Source organism: Calidris pugnax, unplaced genomic scaffold, assembly GCF_001431845.1.
Source record: "Calidris pugnax isolate Ruff unplaced genomic scaffold, ASM143184v1 scaffold60, whole genome shotgun sequence".
Lineage (NCBI taxonomy): Eukaryota > Metazoa > Chordata > Aves > Charadriiformes > Scolopacidae > Calidris > Calidris pugnax.
In genome coordinates, this window is record NW_015090831.1 from 4,332,532 (window position 1) to 4,353,478 (window position 20,947).

The following is a 20,947-nucleotide window of genomic DNA, read 5'->3' on the forward strand; positions in this document are numbered from 1 at the left end:
TGAATAATATTTACATTCAATCAGAACATCAAGTACAGATTACATTTCTCTCCTACCAAGAATGTGCCACCTTTTGCTTAAGCAATCGCTGTGCCATCATGACTTTTAAGTGATAATAACGACTCAGTCTCCAACAAATAATGTACAGAGGATACAGGCCCTGCAGTTTTTCACATTGACGGAACAGAGAGTAAGATTATCTCCTCTTAAAATTTCCAAGCCCATTTAATCATCTAGGTATAATAGCACACAGCTTTTAAAGTGAGCCAACCCTGTTTCCACAAATTTGATAAGATTGCTGTTTTGTTAAAGGCACTTAGAAGTCCTTTAAAACCCTAAGTAACTCATACCAGACCAATATCCTGGCCTCCTTAAAGCAACACAAGAGCTTCACCACTAACTGCAAAAGCAAAGCAGGAGTTGAAGAAAAAGGATCCACAAGCAATACAAAACACAACATAGCACAGGGGGTAAAAATAGGTGTTAAATGCACAGACTCATCATTTCTCAGGACAAATTTAAGACTAGTTCCTTAACATCTTGCTGTTGTTGATGACCAGGTACCTACAGATGTAGTGGCACACATTTCACTAATCCTGCTTGCAGAATCACTGCCAATCCATGTGAATTTTGCCCCAAATATTACACCTCACATGTATAAAGCTAGTTCATTTCTGAAGGGACAGAGCAACAGCCCATAGCTAAGATGACATGACTGATCTTCTTGGATACAGGAGAGAATGATCTCTCCTGCTGATCATTTATTAGATTAGGAATTTCATAGAACCATAGAATAGCCCAGATTGGAAGGGACCTCAACAGATCATCTGGTCAAATCTTTGATTTCTCAAAGAGAAATTTATCTCATGTATTATGCCAAAAAAACCAAAAAACTCTTGTTTTGTTTAAATTTCTATAGGACACAGTGGGGCAGAACTACACACTGGAAAGCATCACCAGAGTTCTCTGGTCTCTAAATAGTGTAACAGCTGATAAATCTTTATGTATTACTGAAAAATAAAAGTTCTCACTAAGAGTTTCTCCATGCTAACACATGTTGCTTATGGTATTTATAGAATATTGTCTTAAAAATATCAGATTTTAATCATGCTTTTGATTCATGACATTTTTAATTCTTAAGCTAATGCAATACCTCAGAGGAAAGGTAATCCTTAAGCCTTCTTCCTTCCTTCTTCCCCAAACACCTCTGGTGAGTTGGTAACGTCCCCTTTAAATTTGTTTGAATGCAAAAAAGGGGACCTGTTATCTTCTTCACAGCTATTCATGTCACAGTGTTGAATCCTGAGTGACCTCGGCTTACTTCAAAATCCTTGCTCCATGAAAAACAATAATTTCCATAATACATCCTCAGAGCCTAAGAGAGGAAAAGATTAAACACAACACTGTTGCTAGCTGAAGTGCAACTATCAAATGTTTCGACTTGCTCATCCTAATGCTCTTTCAAAGAGAAAAATACAAGCATTATAAAGGAAAGTCTTACAAGGTGACTGTCCCCAACACGCTACCACAGAACTCAAAGGGCAGAAGTCAGTTTTGCCAAGAGCTGATGACACCTACTTTTCATAAAGGGTGAGCTATAGCTAAATAACCATATTTCAGGAACTGTTGCATTATCAGCATAGGCTGTTCAGGTGGAAGATAAGCTTCAAATTCTGTACTAATGCTGCTTGGCTTGCATTTGGGGATGCCAACCCCTCCTCTAAACCGCAGCCTGAATTCAATGCACATTGCACATAGAATCAAGAATCAATGAATTGTCTAGGTTGGAAGCGACCTTAAAGATCATCTAGTCCAACCATCAACCTAACTCTGACAAAAAAAAAAAAAAAAAAAAAAAAAAAAATAATATCCAATCTAAACCTCCCCTGGTGCAACTTGAAGCTATTTCCCCTTGTCCTATCTCCTGTGACTTGGGAGATGAGACCGACCCCAAACTCTCTACACCCCCCCTTCAGGTAGTTATAGCGCACGATAAGGTCTCCCCTCAGCTTCCTCTTCTTCAGACTGAACAACCCCAGCTCCCTCAGCCTCTCCTCATAAGACTTGTGCTCCAGACCCCTCACCAGCTTCGTTGCCCTTCTCTGGACCCGCTCCAGCACCTCAATGGCTTTTTTGTGGTAAGAAGCCTAAAACTGGACACAGTACTTTAGGTGGGGCCTCATTAGTGCTGAGTACAGTGGGACGATCACCTCTCGGGCCCTACTGTTCTTGATACAGGCCAGGATGCTGTTGGCCTTCTTGGCCACCTGGGTACACTGCTGGCTCATGTTCAGCCGACAGTCGACCAACACCCCCAGGTCCTTTTCTACCAGGCAGCTCTCCAGCCACTCTGCCCCCAGCCTGTAGCGCTGCAGAGGGTTGGTGTGACCCAAGTGCAGGACCCGGCTCTTGGCCTTGTTGAACCTCGTCCCATTGGCCTCTATCCCTCCATCCAGTCTGTTCAGATCCCTCTGCAAAGCCTTCCTGCCCTCCAGCAGGTCGACACTGCCACCCAGCTTGGTGTCGTCTGCGAACTTACTGAGGGTGCACTCGATCCCCTCGTCCAGATCATTGATAAAGATATTAAAGAGAACAGGTCCCAGTACCGAGCCCTGTGGGACACCACTCGTGACTGGATTTAACTCCATTCACCACCACTCTCTGGGTCCAGCCCTCCAGCCAGTTTTTAACTCAGAGGAGAGTCCTCCCATCCAAGCCATGGGCAGCCAGTTTCTCCAGGAGGATACTGTGGGAGACGGTATCAAAGGCCTTACTAAAGTCCAGGTAAACAACATCCACAGCCTTTCCTTCATCCAGCAAGCGGGTCACTTTGTCATAGAAGATCAGGTTTGTCAAGCAGGACCTGCCCCTCGTGAACCCGTGCTGGCTGGGCCTGATCACCTGAGCATCCTTCATGCGCCACATAATGGCACTCAGGATGATCTGTTCCATGGCCTTCCCAGACACCGAGGTCAGACTGACAGGCCTGTAGTTCCCCGGATCATCCTTCCGACCCTTCTTGTGGATGGGTCTCACATTTGCTAGACGCCAGTTGGCTGGGACCTCCCCAGTTTGCCAGGACTGCTGGTAAATGATGGAGAGTGGCTCTGCAAGCTCTTCCACCAGCTCCCTCATTGCCCTCAGGTGTATCCCATCTGGGCCCATAACTTGTTTGTGTCTAGGTGCTGGAGCAGGTCCCTCACCGCTTCCCTTTGGATGACAGGGGCTTCATTCTGCTCCCTGCCCTTATCTACCAGCTCAGGGGTCTGGGTACTCAGGGGACACCCTACTCCATTACTGAAGACTGAGGCAAAAAAAGGCATTCAGTACCTCAGCCTTCTCCTCATCCTTTGTCACTATGTTGCCTCCCATATCCAATGGTGGATGGAGGCTGTCCCGGGTCCTCCTCTTGCTGCTAATATATTTATAGAATTTCTTTTTGTTGTTTTTAACATCCAGGGCCAAGTTCGGTTCAAGCTGGGCTTTGGCCTTTCGAATCTTTTCCCTGCGTAACTTTGTTACACTTTTATAATCTTCCTGAGTGGCCTGCCCTTTTTTCCAAAGGCCATAAACTCTCTTTTTTTCTCTGAGCTGTGACCCTATCTCTTTGTTTAGCCAGGCCGGTCTTTTGCCTCGACGGCTCGCTTTACTGCACAGAGAGACGGCCTGCGCCTGCGCTTTTCAGACTTCCTCCTTGAAAAACGTCCAGCGTTCCTGGACTCCTTTTCCCTTCAGGGCTGCCTCCCAAGGGGCTCTGTCAAGCAGACTCTTAAAAAGACCAAAGTCTGCCCTCCCAAAGTCCATGATGGCAGTCATGCTGGTTCCCCTTCTCGCCTCCCTAAGAATCAAAAACTTTATCATTTCATGGTCACTTTGCCCCAGACGGCCTTCAACCGTCACATCCATATTCTTTACGCACAGCTAAATGAACACTTCGTTTATGACTGCTAACTTCCTGGCAATAGTGAAAAACCCATTTGGTTAAACTACACACGAATTAGAACTGACTAAGAACTTTTGTGACATACCATCTGAAAATTTATTATTTAAATTCCCTGCTTTTTTTTTCTATATTAGAAACTATAGATAGTTGTCGCCCTAATCAGTTGAAATTGTGGAGAATTCCATAAAAACATGATTTCACTGAAAGTATTTATATGCGCTTATATGGTAATAAAATAGATTCATTACTTGTCTCCAACAAGGCATAGTTCAGATTGTTTCTTGGCTTTCATATGTAAAGTAACTCATTTTTCCATGTTTACAGCCCAAAACAACATAATTATAGTTTTAGATGACTTACTTCTTGAATTGAATAAAAGGAGAATTTCAGTAAAATATTCAAATTTAAGCTATTTTTTCTTTGAAGAAATATTATGGATTTTCTTTTGAAGAAATGTTATGAACTTTCTTTATAATCTATTATTACAGTTCTAAAGGAGTCTACATAGATGTTTCAGAGAATTAGACAGTGATGCTTCAGAGAGGATCTGTCTTGATTTAGCCTATTTTGTACATATCTATCAACCTGTTCAAGCCATGAGAGAGTCTGAAGGCCCATGAGGCATCATCAGATAAGAATAGAGTTTTTATTAATTTTTCCATCTCTCTCAGCACTGAGAAGAAGTAAAATATACTGCCGGTTCCTGAATAGAAAATATAATTTATTTTTATGAACTCTCTCTTAATACTGTCTTTGTTGCTGCTGAAATAATATAGTTGCAGACTCAAATAATTGGAGACAGTAAAACATGATGAGGAGCGGTAAAAGTTCAGGCCTGAAAGATGGACAAGGAATAATGAAAAAAAGGGCAATAAAATGGTGACGTGGGGGTTAAATCCATGGTGTTTTGGAACATAACCATGCTTATTCTTTTCCTGTTTTGTTAGCTGTATATTCAGAGAAAAGCACAGGAAGAGCACTTCTAAAAACAGCAGCAGAGAATGGGTTAGACCCAAGGAAAGTAAAGAGCAGAGACAGAGATCTAGTAACAAAGGAGCAAGAGGAGCAAGTCTCCTGCGCAAGGGGTGAGAGTACATCAAACAGGTTGAGTTTTTCCCATCCCCTAGGAGAGAACTTTTCAATTAAATCTTGAAATAAACTGGAAGGTAGGAGAGGTGTTTGAGAAATCATTGTTTGTTTGTAAAAACATAGCCGGTTTGTAAATCTCTGTACACAATCCAAAATAGATAATGATAAAGAAAAACATTGGTAGAGGGAAAAAAAAATATCCCTGTTTAGGGAACATGCTCCTATCTTGCAATCAGTAATTTCTACACCATTTTTAAAAACGCTGTCTCTGGTGACCCTGATGTTAAAATTTCTATTGAAAACTTACAGAAAACATCACAAAAGTAAAAAAAAAAAAAACCAACAAAAAAGCAATCAACAAACAGAATCTGAAAACAAAGTGCACAAAATGCATTATTTCCCCCAAAGGCCCGTTTTTCTGTACAGCTACCATTGTGTTTATCACCTTCTTGCACCCTGCTTGCACTTTGCCTACATATAATGCCTTCTCCCAAGAATCATACTAACCAAAAACTGATAGATACCTCCTTGGAATGCAGTTACATATATTTTATGTGAAAGTGTCATGTATTGGCATAAGTTTCATATTTAAAACTGTTTTGTTAATTTCAGACCTGAGTGTCATTTGAGAAATCCAGTTTATAGCCTGATACCTAGTATTATATATTCAGGACACCTAAAAAGGAGCCGATCATTTAAAGTCTGTGGAGAAATATGACTTAAATGAATACAAACTAAGGCAGTATTAGTGCCCCATTTTAAGTTTTTTGTTTCTCTTAATCCCTAAATTATAATGTTTTCTAGTGGAAAAGATTTATGAGTAGAAAAATATTTTGTATAAGGAAAGTGATATGCCTAAGCAAAATATTTCTAAGGCATTGTTTTGGTATTTGTTGAATCTGAAAGGGGTTCTTTTTACTTTTAGTTATTCCTTGATGTATCTTAGATGCATCTGAAACTGTTCTCTGACATGTAGTCAGTAATATCATTTCTATGATGGTGAACTTTTTGCTTCAAGACTGAGCATCTCAGACCCCCCATTTGCTTTAAATACATTAGTTAATTAATTGAGATGTCTATTATGTTGTTCTCAAAACCTAGAGAGAAATGAACTATGCATTGATGCAAACAAATACAAAAAGCCTTTAAAGCAACGTAAGCAAGCACATTTACTCTTCTTGAGGTAATATTTTCTGATGACCTCAAACAGGATTTCAGCATCCGAGAACTGGAAAAGGATCTCCTTGATGGCAGAGTCTGGATCCTGTTCCATTTCTGGGAATCAATTCCTCTGACTAAAGGCAGATGCATAAACAAAATTTAGTGGGTGAGCTGGCTGAAGATCCCAGGATTTCTCCTCCACAGTTAGAGCCGAATCATTTTGTATTTCATACACGCAAAACAAATTTACATTGCAAATTCTGGATGCTGTTACAGATTTGTGCATGTGCATCTGCAGCCACATTTGACAAGTCACGAGGAGAAGAACAGTTAAAATCAGAAGTAGCTGAGTGATGCTGGCTCCATGGAATATTCTTTATTGCTCATGATTTTGGTTGGTGAAGGGGAAGAAAATTGCTCAGCAGGTAGCAACATCAGCGACACAGTCTCATTTTGTATCCAGATGAAACATAGCCCAGAGACAGTGAACTCAATGTTCGTCTTTTAATTTAATTAAAGCAACAATCACAACTCTGATTTACCCATCACAGAAGTGGTGGTTTGAGAGCACAGATTTTACTAAGAATGAAGGTGCCTTCACAAATGGGTACAGAGTCGTGTGACTGCTTTACTCAAGTGCTGACCTGCCTAGATATAAGGCATGGTAGGTCCAAAACCTGTCCTGCTTTGTTAGCCCAGCACAAGCTAAACAGCCTGGCTGGTCCATTCTGTCACACGCAGCTCCACATCATTTTCTGATTTGTGAATTCCAGATCTGGGCACTTCATATACAAAATTTATTCCTCATGTCCTCTATTTCCACATTTTTCAAAGTGGAGATTAACTTTCCGCTGCACCTACTTCCAGTGTGCTGTGTGTTCTTAAACTCTTTTACAACACACTTGACTTTTCAGTTTTTGACATAAAAAATAGGCAAAGGATCATGAGCTCTAAATTTAAGCCCCTATCTAAATTTATAATAATATCCCATTCTCAACTATTGTAGAAACAAAATGCTTTTGTTTCTACAAAAATAATCCTGGAAGTATAACCTTTGTAAAACTTGGGAAGTGAAAGCTGTACCACACTTAAACGAGCTGAGGAATTCATTCTGGAAGTTATTGCTTCTAATTGTAAGAGAAGGGACATTGGTGACTGGGAATTTCAACCAGCATCTGAATGTGGGGAGATTTTAGATGCTTAAGAGGAAGGAGGGGAGAATCAAAGCTATATTTCTCAATATTTGAGACAGGGAAGATGTTAGGGTGTAACTGGATGGCTAAACAGAAGATTCAGGAATTAAACACACTCTGACTAGAGAAGACAGTTATGCCAGAACTTAATCAAACAAAACGACAGATTAAGAATTGATGGAAAACCAGAATTTCCCTGGAGCTTCCTATTGACAGCTGCTCCCTTTCCCCTTTCTCACCAAGTAAATAGAGAAAAAAATATTAATGTGGAAAAGTAGAGAAAGAAAAGGGATGGTCCTTAATACTCTGGTAACAAGACTTCTTAGACCGGTGTAATTTTTCCAATCTTTCTTGACATTTTAAATAAGATTTGTGTGCTGGTAGATGTTTCAAATTTTAAATGATGACCCACATAGTGTAATATGTCAGAAATGTCAGAAGGGCATTTCTCTGTCGACATTCTTCTGAATGAGAAAAGTGCTACATGGCACGACTACTAAATGTTAATAGCTCTAAACTTACACAAATTGTAAATCTATTGAATTGTGTTAATGATGAGCTCAATTTTTAAACTATTCAGAGAATTCGGAAATAGTTGTGACCTGATCAGAATTAAAGATGCCCATAACCCTCTGAACTGAGTGGCAGAAGAGAGCATGGCCAGAAGCTTTTGCTAAAGAGAAGGACCCAGTTTCCACCTGAAGAATAGGCTGGTTTAGGGCACCTTATAAGATTAAAGGAGAGAGCAGCGCTTGAAATTACATGGCAATACTTATAGTGTCTCCTTCACATTCTTCACGACATTACACACATTTACATTACATTGCAAAAAGTTACACTTGCATTTAAAAACCAAAATGCAAGTATCTATCTCTAATGCCTGCAAAGAGAAGCATGGAAATTAAAAGGTAATAAATATTTATGTCTACAAGAAGCTCAAGCAAGTGTTTGAGGTGTCGGCTGCTAGTTGTAGGTCAGGATGGGGATGTCTCCAAGGCACACGGCTTGGGAAGAAAGGTGTGGAGGTGCAGAAGTCTAAGATAAAACAAAGCAAAGACTTGGGTGAACGGCACAGAGGAATATGGTAACCAACCTGATCTTCTCCAGGCAGAGTATGAGATGTGTGCTGCTTCTCTGGAAACAGAAATGGTTGGGATCAGAACTGAATGTGATTTCTATTAATTCAAGTCTGAATGTGGCCTTTTTCTGAAAGTTTGTAAGTGCCATAAAATAGCCAGAAACTCAGAGGAAAGAAAATACATTAGTTTTCTTTTCTGTGTTTCATAGTGTTGATATCTCACCCTGGGTTTAAGAGCCTGTTGAGTGTCTTCTCCATTTGTGAGCTACTGTTTTCACTAGCTTATATAGTAATTTTATATACCTTCAGAATGAACATGATCCTCTTCAACCACAGATATCTAGTAGTTTGCTATAAAATGCAATTCAAGTGAGAGCAGAAATCAGAATTTGCCGTGCCTTAACAACGCCATGATGGCATTGGCAAACATGAACCAGAGGCTGGTTATCAAGATTCTGATTTACGAGCCAAGTGTGAGCAGCACAAAATATCTGAAACAGTGAACCACAAGCTGGGGGTTCTTATGGGGGGGAACTCCCGCACCACATAGATGGAAAGTTGGAGTCTTGGAAATTTGCCCTCTGTCACCCTTGTTCTAATCTTCCCCAGACAGGGGGACGACAGAGGAATCTGTCTTCTCAGGGCCTGATCCATCCCGGCACTACACTGTGCTTACGGTCGTGTAGCTCCATGGATACGAATGGATCTCCTGCCATGCACAGCTGGAGAAAAGCAGCAGGTTCTCGGTCTCTTATCTGCCTCTGTGAAAAATAAACTCAATCGTTCCACTCCTGCACATTTTGCCGTTAGTATAGGCAGAAATACTGACAGGTAGTGAAAATGTATTTTTGTACCGTCATATAACCTTGAGCACTTTGCCTTGTCAATTTTTTGTTATTTTCATCCAGTCCAATATGTAATCATACAGTGGCATCACAGAGAAAACCAGATTCACGCAATCACACTTCTGCATTGATAATGGGTTATACATTTGAAGATATTGATCGACTGCAAGGAAAATAAATTGAAGTAATACAGGATTTGAGAAAGCTGCTGACCACAGACAACTGAGTCTGCAATCTTTTGGTATACTTCTTTGTTTTAGCTTATTTAGATATCTGGAAGACTGCAGAAAGAAATTTTCAGGTATTCCAGAAAAAAATCTATCACATTCTAATCCTAACTAAACTGCACAGTATCAGTATAAGTAAAAATCTGAAATGATGAAAGCTGAGAGGACACTCTGGTTGCCACATTTGAATGGCACCAACATCTAATGAACTTCAGTGGCCTCTAGAGAGTGGATGAGGGACCTTGGTCAGTATATATCATAATGTACAACCAACCAAAATGTATCACTACTCTTCATTGGTAGTATTATTTGAGATATAAAAATCATTATCATAGATGCACTCCAACAGTATGCTCTGCCTCACAGGAGAGGCTGTAGCCTAGTTGCTATAGCACTTGTATCATCTGATAAAGAAATAAAAACCTCCCTTTTTCAAGTAGCCAGCCTAATTCCCTTACTAGTTACTAAAATTTGGTTAGGAAGAATCCCATTTAATTATGACACAGTGGAAGGACCTCAAAGTTATAATCAGGCCTCATTCTGGAAGTATGTCAGAGAGGTCATTCAGCCCTTCATTGTCATTTCTGTTGATTTCTGGTCCCTGAAACAAATTTTCTAAAGGCAGTAATGATCATCGATTACTGATAAATTTCTATGGGGATATTTCTTTCACCTTTCTCTCATTCATTTTCAAAAATCCTTTGATGACTCCTATCCTCTCATGCTCTTTTTGCTGATGTCCTCCCTGCTTCACCATCTCTTTTCTTCCATTCGGTGTACCTCATCATCCATCAGCCTTACTTTGGACAGTAAAATCCATGTATTTACCTGCTGCTCTACTAAATACCATGTATTTAGCTACTGATGTCCATAGCTTGATTCAGTACCACTGTAAAACTCCAAAACAGTAGGCTTCAGAGCAATAAAAACTCATCAGCCACCAGTAGATTGACACTGTTTATCAGCCAAATAAACACAACTTTGGATGCCAGGATATGTTTTGATCCAGTCAATGCTCTAACTTTCACGTTGACCTTTGCTAGCATCTTAATCTCATTCCTTGCTTACTATGGCTAATTTCTACATCAATAGGAGTTTTAAGAAAGTGATTAATATTTATATTTGAAATGAAGAGGTACATCCCACATGGGGTTAACCCTAGAAGCAATTGAGGTTTTTTGTTCAGGATCCAATACGTTCCGTTTCCTATGGAGTGAGTATGCCAGAACTGGTTAAAAATAGCTTCTTCCATTCATTAGAGTCAGCAGATGGCCATTAATCTTCCTGAAAGTATTGATTCAAACTACTCGTCTCCACTTTCAAGGCCCTTCACAGACTACCCTCTCCCCATCTATCATCCCTCCTTACACAACTGAAAAGGTGGCTGGCTTTCTAACAAGTGGGTGACAGTTACAAACCAGCACTCTCTCTTACATGCTGCCCCTCACGTCTGGAGGGAGCTGTACACAGCATTAACAAAGCTTTCCCATTTGTCTCCCTTAAATGCTTTCCTAAAACTTCCCTTTGCCATAAGGACTGCTAAAGCATTACATAGTTTTACACTGGTGTGATGGGACTAGAGTCTCTCTAGGACATGATCTTGCCAAGGACGACCTTAATATTATTTCTCCATCTCCATTATCTATCTGGCCCAAAGTGCCATGTCTAGTCTTATTCCTAGACTGCAAGAGCTGGAATGCAAAGTCTCTGCATTATGTACTGTCTCAGCAGAACATTTCCCAGCAAACAATTGCAATATAGACAGTTAATAAGAAACAAATATTAGCTCAGGTGGTCAAGAGCTGTAGGGTGCACCACAGAGAAGTGTACAGTGCCAAAACCTCAGGGACTAGTGTAAGCCAAAATTAGTAAACCAGCATGGTGAGTGGTTTTGCCTGGCTGCAATGTAATCCCTGTAAACCCAGTGCTACACCTCAAAGAATAAAGTCTGACCTTCACTGAGACTTACTACCTTAGTTTTAAGATAGCATAAAATTTCACGTAGTTCATGAACTGCCACCCTGTACATTTCGGTATTGCAGTTCCCTGTACATCCAGTGCTGGTGTTACCCACAGCAGATAACAACATGCCATTCCTATGCCAGCCAGCACAAAGGTGCCCTTAGCACATATGGTAGATTAGCTCTTTTACTTCTAGAATTGATGTTCTGTTATTTTCTCATAAGCGAAATGTTCATTGCAGTTCTTTTCTTCTAAACCAGCAAATTTGGTTAATATATGTCTACCTTTCACTCTAGTTTCAAGATCTTCCCAAAGCCATGTGGCTCTTGCTGGAAGAAATATTGAAGATGCTAGAGGCTCTTACCAGGAAGACGTTTTAAAGACATCAAGAAACATATATTCCCTTCTTTCCCAAACCCAAATTCCAACACAAGAAACTACATACTTTTTGGAAAGAAATCCCACAGTCATTAGCACTCCACCCCTTATAGTGAAAAAGCATGGGACTAGAGTCTCTCTAGGACATGATCTTGCCAAGGACGACCTTAATATTATTTCTCCATCTCCATTATCTATCTGGCCCAAAGTGCCATGTCTAGTCTTATTCCTAGACTGCAAGAGCTGGAATGCAAAGTCTCTGCATTATGTACTGTCTCAGCAGAACATTTCCCAGCAAACAATTGCAATATAGACAGTTAATAAGAAACAAATATTAGCTCAGGTGGTCAAGAGCTGTAGGGTGCACCACAGAGAAGTGTACAGTGCCAAAACCTCAGGGACTAGTGTAAGCCAAAATTAGTAAACCAGCATGGTGAGTGGTTTTGCCTGGCTGCAATGTAACCCCTGTAAGCGTAGGGCTACACCTCAAAGAATAATGTCTGACCTTCACTGAGACTTACTACCTTAGTTTTAAGATAGCATAAAATTTCACGTAGTTCATGAACTGCCACCCTGTACATTTCGGTATTGCAGTTCCCTGTACATCCAGTGCTGGTGTTACCCACAGCAGATAACAACATGCCATTCCTATGCCAGCCAGCACAAAGGTGCCCTTAGCACATATGGTAGATTAGCTCTTTTACTTCTAGAATTGATGTTCTGTTATTTTCTCATAAGCGAAATGTTCATTGCAGTTCTTTTCTTCTAAACCAGCAAATTTGGTTAATATATGTCTACCTTTCACTCTAGTTTCAAGATCTTCCCAAAGCCATGTGGCTCTTGCTGGAAGAAATATTGAAGATGCTAGAGGCTCTTACCAGGAAGACGTTTTAAAGACATCAAGAAACATATATTCCCTTCTTTCCCAAACCCAAATTCCAACACAAGAAACTACATACTTTTTGGAAAGAAATCCCACAGTCATTAGCACTCCACCCCTTATAGTGAAAAAGCAGACTTCGCAAGCTCAGACACTGTCAGCAAAAAAACCTGATATGGAGTCCAGAGCACCCAAGAAACCACCTTTCCTTGAAAAAAGAAGTGATGCACAAGCGTTCCTTCTGCATGAGGAGCCACTCACCAGAGCCACAACTGTCAGTGTGCCAACCCACACCGCTCCCCATTTGAAACAATACAAACAAGGTACAACAGGGACTGTTCCTCCTCGTCGCGACACAAACTCAAGCTCATTCTTTGCAAGGCCATATGCTGCTCAGCAAACTCATTCCAAGTACGGCTATTCTCCCAGGAAATGGCCCGGTCGAGTCATAGCCTTGAAGGCTAAACCACCCCAAGATTTCCCAACAGAGCAGCAAAGAGCACCTCCATTGGCAACACGCCTCACGGCCCCTTTCCATTTAGTAGGTTCTTCCCTTGGTACAGCAGCCTGGAGTGCTAGTGTCCCAGCAGGGTCTGCTCCCCAAGCAAGGCTTCCAGCACAGACCACAGCAGCCAGAAAGGCATACAACCCAGCAATGGATCATGTGGGACCACCAAAGCCCAGTGGTGGGATGCATCAGAAAGTCGTTTGTGCTAATATGCCGTGCTTTCCTGGTGTGCAGTGTGAGCTGACTGAAGATGGAGGACTTAAATGTGGGTCTTGTCCCACTGGATACAGCGGTGATGGAATTACATGTGAAGGTAAGGAGGGGGAATCTTCTTTCATATTCTTTTATAACTTCAAATCTAATAACTCTCCAAAGTAAAAATTAATTTTGGTTTTAAATTTGGAGATTTTTCTAGCTGGGACCATTCTCGTTTTCAAAGCCAATTATAATTCCAAATAATAGATGAACATTCTATAACTTTGAAAAAGCTCTTTCTGCTTACAAAAATGACATATTTATTTGATAATATCTAATCAATTGAAACCAGGGACAGATTGTGATCTTGCTTACCCTTGCTTAAGGCCAGATTCATTCTACTGAAATCATTACACTTGAAAACATATAAAACTTCTGTTGGAAAGAGTAAGATTAACTCCATTTCTTTATACAACAGATATTCTAGGAAAAGCGAGTTCTTCTACTACCTTAAAATTACTTTTAAATATCAATCTAATATCTTAAATATAAAACTGAACTTGTCATCTAAAATATGTATAGCACCAGAAGGTATATTTCAGAATATTTTGGGATATTTATTAGGCTGCTTAGAATACCTCTGTGAAACAATAGTATTATGCACATGGTTGAAGCAAATTCCCTGACTTAGCTATCATTAATTACACCTTTTGTTGAAAACCCTCTGATAAATTGATATCTTAATTGGCCTTTCACTACACAAAGCAAAGGCATTTGCATCATCTATTTCATTCTCTTTCACGTATGGTTTCTCATGCTCTGTGCACAGAGCAGACAGGGGGGGCTCAGCTGTGACCCACTGCAGAGGACCTTGCAGGAACTCCTTGCTGTAAGCAAGGCTTCATGGGGGTGTAAATCCCCCAGAAATACTGCAGCCCTCTGAGCTCTGAGCAGTGCTGGAGATAGATTACAAAATACATGAAAAAAGGGTTACTAGCATCTTGGGTGCTATAATTTTTGTCTGTTTGCACATTTCTGAAATGCCCCTTTTAAAGGACTTAAGGTTACTTGGCACAAAAGACCCTGTCTTTGACCTCTGTTTTACACCTGGAGCTGGAGAAGTACCAAGAGTCTCCTAGTACTGGGAAGGCCAAAGCAAGTTTGACCACAGAATGTCCTCCCCTCAAAGACCAGGCCCACGTACATATGAATATTTATGAATATGGGCATATGGCTGCTTTGTGTATATTTAGTATGCCCACCAGTATAGTCCTGAAAACATAAATCTACCTCTGCCTTTTACTGTCTCGCAAGACGAGATGTTTTCTTCAATTACTGGTATTACTGAAAACCTCTCTGGAGAGTCCTCAGGATGAAATACTTTATTACCAGCATCATTCTCTGTCTCGGGGCTTGATGACACGATACACAAACATCCTTTATTTGTCTCTTGTCACTGACCACTTCACCTGACTCCATAATGAGCCTGTCTTCTCCCTGCTTCTGCTTCGCCCCGAGCCCCTCCAAGCACCTGTGAGCACCCTCCTGGAGCCTGGCCAGGAGGGTGAAGAGCACCCATTGTACCTCCAGCCTCCGAGACCCTCCAAAGCACCTGTGAACACCCTCCTGGAGCCTGGCCAGAAGGGTGAAGAGCACCCATTGTACCTCCAGCCATTGATGTCTCCTCCCATGTCAAATGCAGCTGATTTGTCATGACAGATGAAGCTGAAAGATGAGGATAATTCCTTGGATTAAGGCCTGTCATGACCTCAGCTATCAGTGCTTTACAATGCCACCATGATTCCCTCAAAATTGTGGTATTGAATGTATCGAATTCCCTCAAAACAGTAGTACCCTCTAAGAACAGGAGGCAGCAAAATTGACCAGGTGATCAAAGCGTAGAGGAGACCAGCATTTGCAAAATCTTCAGGCTTTGATGCAACATCCGTGGCAAGCGAGCAAAAATGTCGACAGCCTCAGATGCTATTGATAGCTGTCACCGTCCTGTTTGATATCAAAATTCACCAAGATAAAAGAAACAGCCTGTCGGTAGCAAGTTTTAATACCTGTGGAGCTTGAGGGGATGTGACCTTTGTTTAATAAGAGTGTCTGAAAATACCATAAAATAAAAAAATGTTTTACTGAGTGATATTTACCATGTGACAGAATGTAAATTTTTTTTCCAGTTGTGCAGTTCTAAATCAGGCTTTGAGGACTGGTAGAGAAAAATTAAGCAGCATCCTGCAAATGAATTTATCTTTAAAATACATCAGACGAAATTTTATTTCTGTAATATTCTTATCCCTCTGGACAAGTCCCTCTGCCTTCTCGTTATGATTTTTTTGGAAGTCCCCTCCCTTTTCTCTTTTTGTTTTGAGAATCACAGACCCACAGGAGTCTAGGCTGGAAGACACCTCTGGGAATCAGCAGGTCCAACCTCTGATCTTCTTTTGGAAGAAAATAGCTAGATGTCAGTGTGTTTGACTTATATAAGGCATCTAAACTGAGACATGTTTGGATGTTCTTAGCAATTTCCATTTAAATCACTCCCTTCACTACTGACAACTTTGTCATACGTAAAAAGTGGGACCTTGCTTTTACACATCTTGCTTTGGCTTAATAAGCTTTACAGATTCTTAATTCTCTTACTTCTGGCTACTTACTCAGCAGATGAACTGAGATGAAGTAGTTCTCAAGGCCCTGCTCATCACTCCCATGCCCTTGTAGAGCTTGTAGCCTTGTGGAGCTCTATCACCTTCCTGCACAAAGACAGGATTAACATTTATTAGTGGCCTATCGTTAAGACTAGTTTGCTCAACAGGCGAATCCTAGAAAAACATCACTTCAGAGTAGCTTTTTAGAGACAGCAAACATCACCTACACAAATGAAAAATAAGCAGGAGAAATAAGGCCTATTGTAGTCCACTGGATTCCCCTGCACATTCCCTGGCACAAGATGGTCATTGACCTTTAGGGAGGCAACTTAGCCAAGAGTTCCTCTGGTGATGAAGGAGGTTACTAAATGCATCATTTCCTCTCTGAATGTCCTTTTCAAGTATATACACCATAAAACCAATGCGCTGCTCTGGTAAACTCCTTGCAGTTTTATGGAACTGCACCCATCACCTGCCAGAGCGCACTGTGAAAGCACCATGACATTTAGAGAGCTTTAAATATTTCAGTTCAGCATGTCAATAGAATAAAAAACTAGTACTTTGATAATGCACAACTAGTTGAAACAATGCTTCTGATACTTTGTCTCACCTATTACAAGTGGCACATGTAATGCAGCACTTTGTAACATCTGAGGCTAATGCTCTGAAATACTCGTTAGTGTTGTTAGTCACTTTAGAACAATTACTCATCGTCCTGCCTCTGTTACCCACCCTACAACAGGGACATAAGCCTGCACTTTCAAAGATGTTGTGTCCACTGGATGAGGAAACAAATGCTCTCTTTTCCCTGGGCTCGGTTTATTCACCAGGGTCTGTGCATATGGCATTGCCTGAGAACAGCTGTTGTGTTTCTTGAGCTCCTTAGGGTGCCCTGAGGTGGAACATGTCCTTTCCATTCCATAACAGGGCTGAAGTTCACAAAAAATTCTGCTCTGGGCATCATCGTTGTGCTTCTTTCTGAAACACCTAAACCTGAAGCCTGAAGAAAAAGAAGAATTTAAGCCAAATTCCTGGTCATCCCTGTTTTTATTTCTTTTACCTCAAGTTCATTCAATAAGGAGTGTCTGGTTACTAAACTTGTACAATTAAAAAGTCAAAGACTCAGTTCCATGGAATATGGACAGTCATTTAAAACTATTTTGTATTAGGTGACAGTTAATTATTAAGTTATTATCTTTCTAGTTTTTTTAAAGTCATAAAAGTTCCTCAGAATTCCTACGGAAGATAAAGTCATGCTACTTTAGAAACATGTTCTTAAAAATGTTAAGTCAGTAGAATTCTTGGATATCTTAAGGCTTTGCATGGTATTTTCTGATGGAAGGGGAAGACTGGAACAGGAGTAGTCATGCTTTCTGCTCAAGAATTAAACACACAGGATTGCCTTGACATTACAAAACCAATGTTCAAACCAAATAATTTTCAAAATAACAGGAAAGACGGAGTAGTTGGGAAAGTATTGTGACCTCAGGAGATGCACAGCTGGATGAAACGAGGCCAAAAAAGATCAGGTAGCTGACATTCATCTGTTCTGACGTTTTTATCCAAAAAGCTCTATTCTACCATACCAGAAGTCCTTCCCCTATCTCAAATAGCTCCCAACAGATACAGGGATAACATCCAGAATAGTCTCTCAGCAAGTTATAGATCATGGGCTTCAAGAAGCAAAGGTGATGCCTTTGAACAGGACCCTGGTCAACCTTTCCAGGCCACATCTCATTTTGTAGTTTTCTTTCCTATTCCCCCAAGACATGTCTTTGCCAAAGACCTAATCTATTCACTTGTTCTTTGTACAAAAGCTGTTCTAGAACTTTGGGTATCCCTGTCACCTTTTTTTTTTTGCATCTTTTCCACTTTTACTCATACAAAAGCTGTTCTAGAACTTTGGATATCCCTGTCACCTTTTTTTTTTTTTTGCATCTTTTCCACTTTTACTATATCTTTTCTGAGCTAGGGGATCAGACCTGAACATGGTATTTAAGATGCAGCTCACCATGGATACCGACCATAATAAAGTCTGGTATTTTGTGCTCTGCTCATTTCTTAACAAATTCTAACACGTTATTTGCTTTTTTGACTGCAGATGAGCACTCAGCTGACATTTCACAAGACAAAATCCATTAGTACAACTTAACCACAACCATTGGCTGCATTTGTATCCCCAATTTATTCAGTCAAGTTAATCTTGTTAATTTTTTTGTTATGATGGGTATTTATTTCACAACTGGGCTCTGAACTGCTGGACTATTTAAATATCCATATGAGTTATTTTAATTGCACTATTACATGCTTTAACCCTATACTTTAGTTCCTTTATCTGTGTATCTTCCATGCAAAAGAAAGGTTTCAATCCATATCTGTTCAAAAGGAAAAGCAATAACCTGGCTATCCTGCAACGCAACTTCATTTTCCTTAATTTCCCTCCCTTGTGCTGCACATATTCAAACTTCATCTGTACATTTAGGAAATTAGAGCAATGCAACTTTGAAAGAAAATAAATAAGGTACAACAACAGCATGAAACCATACAGACTATGCTCCTTCCAATGAATTTCCAGATTTTTAAATGGAATTGCAGGTAATGTTCTCACACCTCTGAGCTGTGCTTTAATGGCACACGCCCAGGACCTCACGTCACAGATGGCAACTCGCTGTTGAGAAGTTAAGCAATGACTCTGTCCTGGAAGCTGATTAGGCTACCAAAAATGGAGGAAGCAACACAGCCTCTGGTATTCCTGAGTACCCCCAAAGTTATCGTAGAGAAACTTATAAAAGTGCATGATCTCATTTTAATGGAAAAAAGTAGTTTCAGGATATTTCCCAAAAAGCCTTTTCAGTGAAAACAATAATGGACTTCTCCATTTTCACCTCCAGATTTTAAATTATAAACATAAACATACGTCCATTTGACAGCAAGATTGACCATTTACAGCAACATTTTACTCTTTACTGTCATTTTATACCATCCAAAACCGCTTCGTATAAAAACACTGCAATACCTTTGTACAATTTAGCAAATGTTTATGGAAAAATAAATGCATTCCAGAAGATGAAAGGCAGAAGTTTTGGAAAAGAATTTGACATAAACAGTATATTTCTATTATGGAGGGAAATGTCTTTTAGGTGAATATTAGTCTCGCTCTCACATTGCAGCCAGTGTTGCGTTTTTATCTGTTGCTATTCACCAGTAATAGAATACTTTTAAACATTTTAGTATTAAATGTCACCATAAGAGCTAAATCTTTTAATATCCAAAATACCATGTTCTTCCCTGACAGTTCAGATGCATCTCAAAACGTGTAAAGGCCAGGTGGAAAGTACTCTGGAAAGTACTGTTCAAATGGACACATTCACTTTAAGTGCTACATACAAAACACACTGAAATAAAGCGTAATATGTTTGAATGTCACTCAGCTTGGCACAGCACTTAGGCACCTGGAGGCTTTATGCAGCCTCCGTCCTACAGGACAGGCAATCACATTTCACCTACTTCAAAAAGAATGGTGCATTTCTCCCAGGTTTTGTGTTTCCCCATCTCCATGCAGAGAATATTAACCAATTCTACCCACTGTTAATTTCTAATTGCTAAGAAACCCCTTCGTAAGCAAAGCCCTGTCGTTACCCAAGCCCAGAAGAGTGGAAATGTTTCAGATGGACATGTGTACACCAGACCCCAAGCTGCCCTGCTCCAACCGCTGCTACTGGTGGTAGAATTAGAAGAACTTTGGGAAAGGTTAAAACTAACTGCTTAAATGGGTCTGAATCAGATCGATTTATTTGTCCAGATAATGGCCATTATTTTTTTTTATTCTTTTTTTCTCCCAGATGTACACTTCAAATTTCAGCTAAACACTTGCTGAATTGCAAATGTCTAAACCTTATAGCCCATCAAATCAAAACTAAATTTAGCTTAATGAGATTCTCAGCATGTATAGTATTGATCTAAACTATCTCTAGCAAGTTTTCTGTTCTCAGGCATGCCTAATCCTAAAGTTATTTTAATGCAGCATTGAAAATTTCACAGTTAAAACTATATGGTAACAGGAAATATAAATACTGAGGTACCTGAAGAGCAGATCTAATACCAAATGTATTTCTTTAATGTTATTTGTGTCAAAATGCTTTATTTAAAGGTAGCTTCTTGGCATTTGTCTTTTTAACTGCAATTGGAAAATGTGTGGTGGCATTTGTATCTTTTTTGGATGGCAAAGTTCATATACAATGGCTTTATCTGAAGGCTTGCTGGTATCGTGAGAGGTGAGGAGGCCTTCAACGCATGAGCTTTGTTTAAATTGTGTGGTGCCACAAGTGTTTATCCTTCATTTAGCTTTCCAGTTACACAGTCCATTTTCCACTTCTAAGAGCAAGATGTGGTACATTCCTTTTTTTTTTTTTCCCCTTGTAACAATACTTAAAATGAAAGATGCTTTGTTTTGGATCTCTTCAGCTTCACTTTGCGTTTTCCTTGGAATAACCTTGCTTAGCTTCATATCCATTATAAAAGACAAAACTCTGCCAGTAAAGTGTGCCAAAGTACAACATTTTTCTCTGTATTCACTTCCTAAGCACAAGGAAAGATATTTTTCATTCTTTTATGTGAGGTGGCTTTTTTTTTCCCCCAAGGCATGAGAGCCATCTGACACACATGCCTGGCTCTGCTCCTGCACACAGCATCTTTTCATCTTCAAGTAAGTGTCAGTGGTCATCTTCTGCCTTCAGTGGTCTCCTCTCGTGTGTTTGCCATACAAAATTACCCTTTATCAGAGGGCTACAAATAGAAGTATTCATTACATCAGATGTCAGGTATCTACCTTAGA

At 40.1% G+C, this 20,947-nt stretch overlaps 1 protein-coding gene across 1 annotated transcript in view; it reads left to right on the plus strand.

Annotated features, from left to right (window-relative positions):
• The window catches only part of LOC106887538 (von Willebrand factor D and EGF domain-containing protein-like), a 178,123-nt gene that overhangs the window by 134,651 nt on the left and 22,525 nt on the right, over window positions 1–20,947 (plus strand). Inside the window, exon 21 of the mRNA XM_014941130.1 lies at window positions 12,687–13,577. Coding sequence (XP_014796616.1) covers window positions 12,687–13,577 — 891 coding nt within the window. The remainder of the gene's footprint in view (window positions 1–12,686; window positions 13,578–20,947) is intronic.